General features: G+C 35.9%; 1 protein-coding gene across 1 annotated transcript in view; it reads left to right on the top strand.

The window, feature by feature from the left end:
• The window catches only part of LOC100890057 (vasoactive intestinal polypeptide receptor 1), a 62,151-nt gene extending 52,303 nt beyond the window's left edge, over positions 1-9,848 (top strand). The window contains exons 9-11 of the mRNA XM_030990413.1: positions 1,473-1,558; positions 5,827-5,965; positions 7,757-9,848. Of these exons, the coding sequence (XP_030846273.1) occupies positions 1,473-1,558; positions 5,827-5,965; positions 7,757-8,407 (876 nt within the window). The 3' untranslated portion in view covers positions 8,408-9,848. The remainder of the gene's footprint in view (positions 1-1,472; positions 1,559-5,826; positions 5,966-7,756) is intronic.
• Positions 9,849-12,669: the final 2,821 nt, after the last annotated feature.

Genomic DNA, 12,669 nt, shown 5'->3' with positions numbered 1-12,669 from the left:
CTATTGTTCAGGGGGGGGGGGGTGAATGAATAGATCATCCCCCTGAACAATAGGTATCAATTACAGATCTACGCCTATGGCTGATTGTCAATGAAACGGAGTTAAGTCTTTGGTCAATTCTGCTTTTTGCTACGGCAGGCAGCCAGTGAAAACGAATTTGTTTGCTAAAATTATGAAAATGTAAGGGTTACTTTAAACAAACAGAACTTTGTAATTCCTTATTCATTTTTCCTGATTGAAGTATCATATGAAAGGGCAGAAACTCAACTTTCTAGAAATGTGATTTTCTCTTTGAAATTCACTTACCGCCCGCCAAACGACTTTTTGGTTTCCTCTCTTCAAATTGATTTTAATCACTCATGCGTGAAATATGCATCATAATGAGTTGCATCAAATGTAAGAGGAGGATCTAAGCTTTTCAAATATGTGTCATTTATCAATTATAAATGTCATTAAGTTATGATAAAACATCGATAATTCTCGGTTTCGTTTTTTCTGGGACGCACTGTACATGTAGGTCAACAGTTAACACGGTATCATTTGGTTTGAACTAAACATTTTTCGACCTTTAATAACAATCAAATATAGACATTGCAAAGTTAGTCCACGAGTCCATCTTTTTAATTCATTGTTGTTTATTTTCTTGCTTACATGCAAAAAGAAATCGTATAATTAAACCAAAATGACTAAGAGATACATTATAACGTATGAGAGTGTAGAGTTTAAAATTTAAGTTGAAAAATGATACTCAGATTTGATAGCAGTTATATTATAATCATTGTGTGAATACTTTTAAACTTGTTTTTATTATTATTATTGGTTTCAAATTGTTCTATTATTATCATTATTGATATTATTATTATAATTATTGTTATTATTATTATTATCATCATTATTATTATTGTTATTATAGTTATTATTATTATCATTATCATTATCAACATGATGTTTACTTTACATATATCTCTGATGCTATAAGATGACTGTTCTTCTCATTTAGTACAACATCTCTTTTCTTTCATTACTCTTCTTCATTTGTTAATAATGTAAACAAAATTTGGCTCTAGTTGTGCGCGCATGTATGATTCTATCGTGTATTACTTATGGTTTACCTCTATAAAAGCAGGATTACCATTAGGATTTTAACTTATCAGAAACATTTCGTTCACTAACTCTTGTTAATCTCTTCTTTGATTTAACCTTAAACCGCGCTATTTGAACGCTGTCCTCTCTCCGACAGGTTAAATTCCTCCTCATCTTCGATTTTAATCCCTTCCATGGGTGTCGATCTGTAATTGATACCTATTGTTCAGGGGGGGGGGATGATCTATTCATTCATCCCCCCTGAACAATAGGTATTACGTAAGGATCGACACCCATGATCCCTTCTTTCCGTAGCATAAAGGGAAATTGTGTTCCATGCCTCTCTGAAGTTACCTAAAATTTCCCTTTTTGTTTTCTTTCTATTGCAGGTGAATTTCGTCCTGTTTCTCCACATATTGTGTGTCTTGGCCACTAAGCTGAGAGCGAGTAACGCAGCTGAGGCAAGAACGTACAGGTAGCATTCTGTTGTTCGCATGGCCTGCAAACTCACTCGCATCATACACCTCTTAAACTCAATCACACTCTACAGGCACTTTACATATGAAACGCATCTTGTTATACGTAAACTATGATGTGATATCTGTCTCTTCATATCATGTCGTTTGTACGCGATACATCTTCCGTAGCGATGCAGGGACGCGGAGGCATTTAGTATTCGGATTCGCAGGAATCAATCCTGCACCCTAAAGGAGACAGCGTTTCTCCTTACCCCCCAAAGACAATAAAGCCATTTAGTCATGATTATTCACGTACAGTCGTCTTTTTATCTGGTTGGCATGCTGGTCAACCTTTCCGAATAGGAACTTTTAGATTCTGCACGACGAGAACGTGGACTGCCCTTTTAGGGCAATGTGACGTCACTGCCAGTGCCTTAAAAGGACGTCACATTGTCTTACAAGGGCCGTCCACGTTCTCGTCGTGCAGAATCTAAAAGTTCCTTATATTATTCTTGCCTGAACCCCTGCATGAAACAAGCACTGATATGCATTAAAATAGCAGTGCCATTGGGGCAAACCTAGTGAGTATTACTACATTTGCAGTTGAGAAATGTAGCAGTGATGTTGTTGTCAAAACAAGGGTTTTTCCCTCTATCAATCTAATATCCACTTTATTATTCATCGGTACCTAAGGAACGTCTTGTTCAGATGTCGAAATCTAGTGTAATTGCATACGATTTAAAAGTGATTTCCTGAAAGATGTTTAAGGCCAAATAAAAAAAGATCCCAAGTCGGTAACGTCATTTTCAGATGTCGAAAGCTAGTTTGATTACAAAAACGTTAAACATGATGTCCTGAAAGATTTTTAAAGTGACTCGGTAACAGTGTTCAAGGTTGATGAAAAAAATTGCTTAATTTTTGTATAAAATGTTACTTACTATATTCCTTCTACTATACTAACCCTCTGACATGCAACAAATTCTGAAATCACAAAGATATCTATGGTTTTCTTTGAAGGCGTCGATGTGAGGCACCCTCTAACAGTGATTAACAGTAAATTCTCCCAACCATTTTTGAATTTTCCCAACGGTTTTTCCATGAGAAAAATACATAAAAACAGGCTATAAAAATCTGTCAACACTTAATTGTCTGGAATGGAATGTAGAGCCATTTTATTACTTTGTGACGATTTACATTCACCTAAAATGTAATTAAATTGTCCTTGTCTTGATGCTGAACAGGCTTTGACAAGTAGCAGAATAGAAGTAGAATAATATAGTTGGGAGAATTAAGGAATCGATCAGATCAGTTTTTCCCAATTTGTACCATGAATAATGATCCGTTTTCACTCAAATTTTCAGATTATCTTTAATTGTACATCTAGCATTGAAGTCACTACCTCAGCACCACTATCTCTCATCTGAACAATGTTACACAGTCCCTTTAAGGCCAAATAAAAAAGGATTCCAAGTCGGTAACGTCTTTTTCAGATGTCGAAAGCTAGTTTGATTGCATAAACGTTAAAAATAGTGTGCTGAAAGATATCTATTAGGGCTAAAAATCCCAAGTTACTCGTCTGAACTTCCTGCAAATGAGGGGAGGGGATTCTATATAAATGTATTTGATATAACATTTTTGTCCACTACCTTGAATTGCAAGGGGGTCAATTTTTTACATAAATTTGTATAAATTGCGTTTAATTTGCATATGCAAAGGAATTAAAGCAAGGCGGAATTGATCTTTTAAAATATTTTTCATCTAGCAATTAAAAAGCCCCCAAATTCTTCTTTATTATTTCAGAATAAAAATGTCAAATAACAAAACTAAAAATCTCTTCTAATTTCGTAGATAAAGTGTAAACAAATTCAATTTTCTCGAGGTCAATATTTCATGTCATGCCTATGCTCGGGGTATTGTGAAGGTAATATCATGTTTGCATGTCCGACTGCAGCATGGGGTATACATGACTATACTATGTTCGAGTAAATGGAAGCTTGGTGTTTCTTAGTACCTTGTCCATGTTTTCCGATTTCTCCATCATTTCTTAGTCTATAATCCGACTTTATTTCAATACAAACATGGAATGAAGCAAATGGTAACTGTTGACTTAAAATGTATGCGTAGTTATGAGGGTTAATCCTGCGTTATATTTTAAATGTTGAAATCGGATATTCAGAAGAGAACGAAATTATATTGATACCTGAGACCCCTGAAGTAGAATGTGGCATGTTGCATCGTAAGAATCAGAAAAAGCTTTTTAAATAGCATTTTCCACCTCTTTGCATAAACATGATGAAGGTACATCAGTACGGAGAGAGTTTTCAGTCGTAAATCCGATTTTCAAAACTTGTTTTTGAAGGATTCAACGCGAAATAAAAAGATGTGACTGAAAGAGGTTTGTAAGTAGGGGTAACCGTCGATCCATCTTTGTATGGGGAGGAGGCCAACACAAAAATAATCGGATTTTCTCTCCCTCTCTCTCTCTCTGTCTCTCTCTGTGTGTCTCTCTCTCTCCCTCTCTCTACTCCTCCTTACATTCCCCCTTTTGAATTAATCACAAGGGATGTTTTTTTATTAAAATGGTCCTACTTTGGAATTTGTCTGATTTTTGAAGGCATGGTTTAAAGAAAATAACAACTTAAAAATTAAATTCTCAGATAATCAATGTATCCCCAAATCCTAAGGTCTCCTTGAATATAATACAAGTAAAAAAAGTAGAAAATAACATATAATAATAATAATAATAGCCTAATAGTCCACTCCAAATTTTATTAAACCGAAACCTATGACTAAAGCTGTTCGCAAAGAACAATCTACAGTTTACTCACGATTACTTCATCGTGACTCGGGCACAACAGTTTTAAACCTTTTCATGACTCATTTACAGCTACTCGCTCTCCAGGTTGTCTTGAGTAACACATCAAGGCTCCATGATTAGATTAAAGGTCAATTTTGATTCTTCAAATTGAACGAATTTCCACGGCCCATTACCAATAGCATATATTAGACACCTTGGTGATTCCTATCTGCAGTAACAGGGGGAACAAAAAGGTCGTTTCATTAATAATTGTTTTCACCCCAAGCATGATGATAAAAGTGTTTTAATAACCAGGTCATACCATCATCTTTGTTTTGAATATTAAGTCACGCTTAACAATGATACAGGGTAAGGCCAGATTATTCATTTTTTGCAAGCAAAAGGAAGGGAGGCTGAATGGCTTGTCCATGAGGACAGTTTTTGGGGGAGGGAGGGGGTGTCCTCCCGTATAGTGTATTTCTTTCCGATCGGTACATGTGCCACCCCCCCCCCCCCCCCACTATCATCAACATGAATCAACGCCGCCATCACTTTTCCCTTCCCCTTTCTGATTATGATCGGCAAGTTTGTCTTCAGTATCCTACTTTGTCTGGTTTGGGTAATTTGTGTCTTTTCATGTTTAAATACATGTCTTATTTATTCTCCCTCTTCTAATCGCTTAGACCTGTACATGCTTATTGATCGTACGTTTAATTTTTTTCCAAAATAATTATACGACAAAAACGGTATGAAAACAAGCATAATCAGCATGTTTATTGTTATCGTGATGATATTTTACAACCATATTACCTGCATGTCTGATGCACACTTATTATTATTATTCAACTCTTTCTTAAATGCTGAGATGAGTGAAAGAAGAAAACTTAGAGAGACGGCATGACGATAGTTTGAAATTTATTGGTCAAACCATGTGGATGCTAAGATCACCGAATCTTTATTAGTCTCAGATTTGTAAATTGGTCATTCGCTTTTCACATATTGGGGGATAACTCTCATATCGGTTGTACGGTAAAATATGGAGTTATTTCATTATTTCTCAGTAACTTTTTTCCTCTTGGCTGTTCAAAAATGATATCATGCGTGAGTGTGACCTCATACGTTCCTGATTTGGAGTGGACTATTAGGCTATTATTATTATTATTATTATTATTATCCTGTTTGGCTTTGAAATGTTTAGTAATTATATTAACATTTTTTTGAAGCAAGTTTATGTTGGAAATTTTACCGATATTGTCACCCATTCACATGTATATTACCCATTTGCTAAGATGAAAATTCTATGTGACTGGTTAGGGATCTCAATACAAAAAAAAAAAAAAAAAAAAAAATTGTAAATTTGTTTTTGTCCGATTTCGTGTTTGAAACTTTCACGAATGGATTTCTCTGAATTTTCTTTTTTTTTCTTACAAGGCAAGCATTTCCTTTCAAGATTTTGAAATTCTTTTCCATTTATTTTCTTACTACCAGTAAATTGGCCAAGTCGACGCTGATTTTGATTCCGCTGTTTGGAGTGTATTACATCATCACTGTTGGGATGCATTTTTCGAACGATACCACGATGGTCTATATCAGAATGTACTTCGAACTCATTCTTTCACCATTCCAGGTACGTAAAAAGACAATCATTTCAGAGGAACGGTTGTTTTCTTTCACTCGTTATTCTCCTTTATTTACGTATACTGCCATCTGCGGCTCACAATGCCCCGATGTATTGACAGCCATGTCCCACAATGCATCTTCAACTGCACGTAATGCGTGTGATGATGCTTGGGTACGGGAGCCGAAAATCGCTCTACCTACGCCTTCACCGAAAGATGGCGCAATTGAAAATATATTACAACAGTGGTAGCATTGTCGGTAAAATACCATGCCTTAAAAAAAATTAAAAAATATCAAAGTACATAATTATGTTATGAGTATACTGAACATGATCTAACAGACTTAAGTTCAGCGCCATTGCATTGACGTATTACCTGTTTTAAACAACGTCGGACTATGTAATACTGTTTGAAGTCAATGTTATGTTTGCATATTTCAGAAGGTGATGCAAAAGACCATTGAAATTGCCTCATCTAGATCTTTAAGGTCTTCGTGATGGCATTACTAAATACAATTAAACATCAGGATTTTGACATGTATTGCAATCGCAAACCCAGGAACTTGTGTAGGGTATGCATGACAAAATGTGCTTATTACGAACTCAATGTTGACGAGAGCAGTCCTGAACAGGGGGGGGGGGGCAAAATATAAAGGTAGAGAGGGAGTGAGAACGGGAGAGAATCGGAGGGAAATGGCATGGTCAATGATGACATACAAAACAAAAGATTATGAAAACATGTCATATAGGATTTAAAGCAATCATTTTGATAAAGATATAAATATAATTAATGGTATTACTTTTATTCAGACTCTTTTATTCAAACTTTGTTCACAGGTCACACATGATCAAAAGATTGCAAAAGTTATCTAAAATAAGCACAATGGCGAAAATGAATAAATACGGTTGTCATCATACTTTGGAAATACCTGTAGAAGTGTACGTATAAGGAAAGGAGTCAATTTTTAAAATTAGTCTATAAATGCTTTTAAATGCTCCGTATATTTTGTGAATTCGATTAGCAAGCTCTCATTTGGCGTTTTAATTCAATAGCCACGAGACACTGACCTCTGGCTTAGCTTTTCTATAGTGAATAAAATAGATTTAAAATAGTTCCTAGCGTTTATTTGCGGTCCGATTTCTTCATCTGTAACTAGATCATTTCGACAGGGGCAAACGAAAGGCTCAAAACCGGGTGGTGCCGGAAGGCCGCCCCTGTTCAATCGGCCCTTTAATTGAATCCCTTTGAGAGTAATTGTTTTAATGAGTTTCAATGAATTGACGTTGGGACGCTTGGAGGGGGCTGAATACAAATGAATGGGATGAAATTCCCGAAAAAGTAAACTCCTGGATACACATTGATTGGAAATGGTTAGAGGTCATTGCTTTTAAAATACACCCATACTGTATACTGACTTGGGGGGGGGGGGGGGGGGGGGGGGGGAGGGGTAAAGGCTTTTATGGATATCAAAATGAAAATTTACGGGCAACCAAGGACACATTCATATGTCCTCAGTCCAGATACATTTTTTATTGCATTTTCTTTCATTTTCTTATCTTCTGTTTTATAACAATTTTATTTACTTAACCTTACCATTATAAAAAAAAACATTACCACAAAATCGAATTATAAAACAATGAAGGCTCAGGTAGGAAAATTGCTTTCATTACATTGGAGTAATTATATTAGTTTCAACAACATTTTTAAAACAGACGCTTTCGAATCTGAATGGTATAGGAGTGTTAGTCTTTCCTAATGAGGCATTTCTTCTTGGTCTTTTAAAAAAATTTATATTGCAGGGTTTTCTCTTAGCGATCCTTTACTGTTTCATGAACGGAGAAGTGAAAAACGAGGTCAAGCGAAAATGGCGTCTCCATCTTTTGAACAGAACTCTGAGCACCCATAGAACATTGCGAAGCTGTCAGTCACGCTCATCGTGTTCGACACCGCCTCGGAAAGATTCGATGAAGAACCATTCCGTGTTTGAAACCAGCATCGGGCGCTCGACGATCGGCGAACGATTCTTCGCGCTGAAGAAACAATTCTCGCGAGGCGATTCGTCCAATGGTCACGTGGGAAATGGCTCCCTAGGCAACAGCATCGCGATACCTGACCCTACTGAGCCGAGACCGACGCCTGATGGCGCTGCAGATCGGAGCAACATGTATGATCACCATCCACCCGACTTCGATGACCTCGAGAACGACGTCGAGGTGAATGAGAAAACCAAGATTGATATCAAGATCGAGGAGGCTTCTGATGACACTCCAAACAGTGATCGCGATGAGAGGATCCTCTTAGAGGATGGAACTGAAGAGAAAAGCGATGTTTTTGAGGATGATGAGGAGGAATGCGATTGCGATATGGCTTGCAGTGAAGGCCACACCAAACACGATGTCAATGATAGTGATTCAAGACAAATATTCAGTAACATTGAGACCGAAGTCTGAACTCAGCGTCTCTGAGGCCCGGACTCAACATTGTACAAAAATGATTTGAACTTTCGTCAACGTTTCTCATGACAAAAAAAAGATCTTTCATTACATTTTACAAAAATTATGTACTATATTGACGTAATGTTTCTTGAATCGACGCTTAATACCACGATGCTTTTTTAACTTTTGCAAATATTTTGCTCCTTCTGAAGTAAATCTGACACAATTAATGATTGTTTCAGAACAGAGAGTTTTTCCGCTGTCCCATTTTCTCCTTGAAAACGAGCTCTAGGCTGATGTTAGGTGGAGTAGGGTGGAGCAGCATCGTCAGTCACCGGAAGTGAGATTTAATGGCCTGAATTCACGAAGGAGATTTAAATTCAACCCGTGGTTTGAATCTTCATTTACATAACCCATGGTCTAAAATTAGCGAATCTCATCGCGTACACATTCAGAGGTCCAATATTAGAAGTCTCAGACCATTAGTTATGTAAATGAAGATTGAAACCATGGGTTAAATTTAAACCTTCCTCGTGAATTCGGGCAATTCATGAGTCTGGAATACTTAAATAACACATAGAATAACAGAAATAGTGTACATGTATCCTCCAGCCCTAGACATATTAAAGCAGTTTCACCGAGAGCCGGTTAGTGTAAAACACTCTTTCAGAGCAGACTAGATCGAGTAGATAGAGTATAGACGTCAAGCTTCAGAGGGCGCCCTGTCACCATGTCACGCATGGGAACATAGTCAAGGAGGCGAGTGTCATTTACTCTGGCTATGAAAATACCAGGGTAAAATATATGAAATCAAACTGACCGTAATTTATATTCACAGTTTAGCATTTATTTTCCTTGGGATAAGGTGTGAACTTTGATTTGCGAGAAATGTTGGTTTGCTTGCCACCTGTTTCGAGAGGGTTTACTTTCAAAGTTTTACAATTGAAGTTGACTTCGTAGGTAGATTACAAATCCCATAGTGTTTTGTAGTAAAAGTGAGGACAGCTTTTCCAGGGTGGTGGTGGTGGTGCAGCTCCAAGGAAATACAATAGGACAATAAGGCTAACAATTCAAGAGTTTAGGAAAAAAATGTTGGTCATTGATGGTTGCTATTATATCCAATTTGAATTCCTGGCAAGAATAGGAAACAAAGTTCGATTTAAGTGACATAACTTAAAAACATTCGTCTTTGTAAAAAAATCTTGCTGTGTATTATTTTTTCAATTTCCTCGAAGATTTGTAGTATACATTTGAATGACAGTCGTGTCGTTTTAGTGGTACTCTGTTTTTGTAGCTTTAGTATAAAAATGTGTACTGAAGATAAAATGTCAATGTTTTAAGGGAATTCCACACCATTCAAGTGTCTTGAGCTTTTTTGTGATTTTCGTTTAATATACGAAAACAATGCATGACCATTTTCATGCGTGTCGTGGCGGAGGATGTGTCCATACCAGGTTTTATTCTTTTTGAAAAATCCATAAAAAGATTGAGAATTTTATGGTGTTTTTTCTTTTTTGTTAAATAAAAGCGAGATTATCCTTGAGAGCCAGTTTGTGACTCAACAAAACGAAAGATCGCTACAGCAAAAAGATTATATTACCTGATGGAAATATGAACTTTAAGTGGCACATTATTTTGATATAGGCCTAGATCACTGCAATCGATTTTGTATTTCGGTATAAATAATTCGTATTTGATTAAGGAATTATAGAATTGAAAGCGGATAATGCCATAAGGGAACAATCTCTTCCCGGAACGTTTCACTGTCCTTACCGTCATTATTCCGCCATACACAATCGCAGAGACTTTCGATAAAAAACAAGTCGAGGATAATTTCAATACCCGGTATAAATCATGTTCGGATTAACACATTTCAGCGGGTGGCAAACAAGGTTATTGAAAATGCCCTTGGTTGATTTTCTGTAGTTTTAGCCACAGTGTTCGAATCAAATCTGGACACATTATTATTATTATTATTGTCTCAGATAAAAGATCATATGGACAAACTCAAAGGAGATGTAAAATAGCTGAAGCAATGGAAATTGACAAACGTGCATAGAGGCTGAGACATTAGAAATAAATCATTAAATGCTTGTAAATAGAAAAAGAGTGCCGATAACCGTTTGCCGCTGGTGTCATTATCATGAAGTGCTTATGTGCGCTCAAAAAGTGATGGTCATCTTTTAACATTTCAATGTATTATGATTTTGTCAGGAATTCAGAGGTCGTGTATCAAATATAATGTATGTCCTATAGGTTCAGTTGTTTCAGATGTAGATTAACGTGTCGATCGTTATTAATATATTATTTCCTAAATTATTTTGTTCGAAGAACTAATAAACAATGGGCGGCATGATTAACAATATGAGTATACAGAAATATAATTGACTTCCAAGTTCAGAATCCCTGATTTTTAAAAAATATCTAGTTCCTCCCCAAAAGATTCTTGAAATGCTATAGATGAAGGTATATTACGAAGAGCCTGAAGCCTCGCAGAGTTAGGCCAACTGGTTATTATTATTATTATTATCAATATTATACCATTATCATTATTCATTGTTTTGCCCCACAACGCAACATCCCGCGTTATAATGTAAAAAACAACCGTCAACATTACTGGGCCAGAGGGGATTAGACCACACAGCGAGGTCACTGACAGGTGGCTATCTCATTAACTCAGCTCTCAACTAACATAAGAAAAAGAGGATCATGGGGGACCAAGAGGCACCGATTGGGGAAATTTTCTATATAGAGGGAGCAAGTAGCTACCAGTAGGACAGTGGGGCTTTAAGCGCGATATAAGCGGAATATTATTATGATTATATGATTGGCTATGAAAGAACCTCCTTGAAATTGATTAAATAGTGTTTAATTTAATCTAATTTAAAAATATACATATTTGTCTTCACAAAAACAGAATGAATAAATGAAATATTTAATGTTTAATGTAGGAAGAAGGCGAAAAGTTCAAAGGGGGTGCTTAAAAATATTCTCTCAAAAACAAACTTATGGAGCAATTTTGGGACCCTTTGGAAAAGTAATGTTTAAAAAAGACGGGGTGGAACATAACATTCTGAAAATTAAATGACATTATATGAGATTTTGAAGATAAACATTTTCAACTTGCTAATCATTATTAAATAGATTATGAAGAAGTTCCCATGAGAAATTAATTAATGTTACGCGGTGCAAAACATTTGTACATGGACTATTTCTCCTTTTTATTGTGTGCTAATAACTTAACTCAATTGTTTCCATCAATTTAACAGAACAAAAATAAAAATATTTTCTCAATATAATACGAGGGAAATAGTTAAAGGGCTTTCACATTAACGTGCATCTGTGACATAATCAAAAATGAAGAAAGATTGATATTATCAGTAGTGTTGAACGATGATCTTAAATATTTTATCTTTGATTTGTACTTTTCATTATAATGTGCATTGTTTTGTAATTTAAATCAATTAATATATGCTATATTTATGATTATCATGTTTTCTGTAGCTTTTATTTTGCATAGACTCAATATATTTCTCCGTTAGCATTGACTTGGCCAATGTGATAAATACCTTAAATACCCACGACCTCTGAATATAATTACATCTGCATTCTCGTCTAAAATGAAATGACCAAATTCGATTCATCATGCTCGTTTCTATTTCATGTCCTTTATAATGTCAATTGAATTCTTGTTATATTGTATTAATGATTGTTAATTGTTTTGAAGATTCTAAGTAAACTCTATTATTACATGGATAATCATCTGCTTGTGTGTTTTTTTATTGTAAAGTAATGACTTGTTTCTGATTGGAGGTTAATACATTTTTCTGAATAGGCAATATTTGATGGGAATGAACTCTCACAACGAGAACGAACATACTTATTGCGGTGGCGTATGCAGATAGGACTTTTACAAAGAGAGTGACTTACTTACTTGACTTAAGTGCTCAGGACGGAGTGTCCCCTTGCGCTCCTACGGGTGGTCTGCCTCCATTCATTTCTGTCCGGGGCTAGGTGTTGGGCAGCCTCCAGGCTTAATCCAGAGTCTTGGCGGATTTGGTCTTTCCACCTCAGGGGAGGTCGTCCTGGTGGCCGTGGCACAGTAAAGAGAGTGGGGGACCCCAATTTATATTCTTGAAATATAAAAGTCAATACAAAAAAATGAACAAACTATCAAATGAATAGATCATGAATAAAAAAATATTAAATAAATGAGTGAGTGAATAAATAAATAATAAGAAATGAACAAATATAAAGATAACAGATGAATAAATAAA

Source organism: Strongylocentrotus purpuratus, unplaced genomic scaffold (genome assembly GCF_000002235.5).
Source record: "Strongylocentrotus purpuratus isolate Spur 01 unplaced genomic scaffold, Spur_5.0 spur5_scaffold_19, whole genome shotgun sequence".
Lineage (NCBI taxonomy): Eukaryota > Metazoa > Echinodermata > Echinoidea > Camarodonta > Strongylocentrotidae > Strongylocentrotus > Strongylocentrotus purpuratus.
The sequence above is the reverse complement of the archived record's forward strand: the minus strand, read 5'-3'. Positions and strand labels throughout refer to the sequence as shown.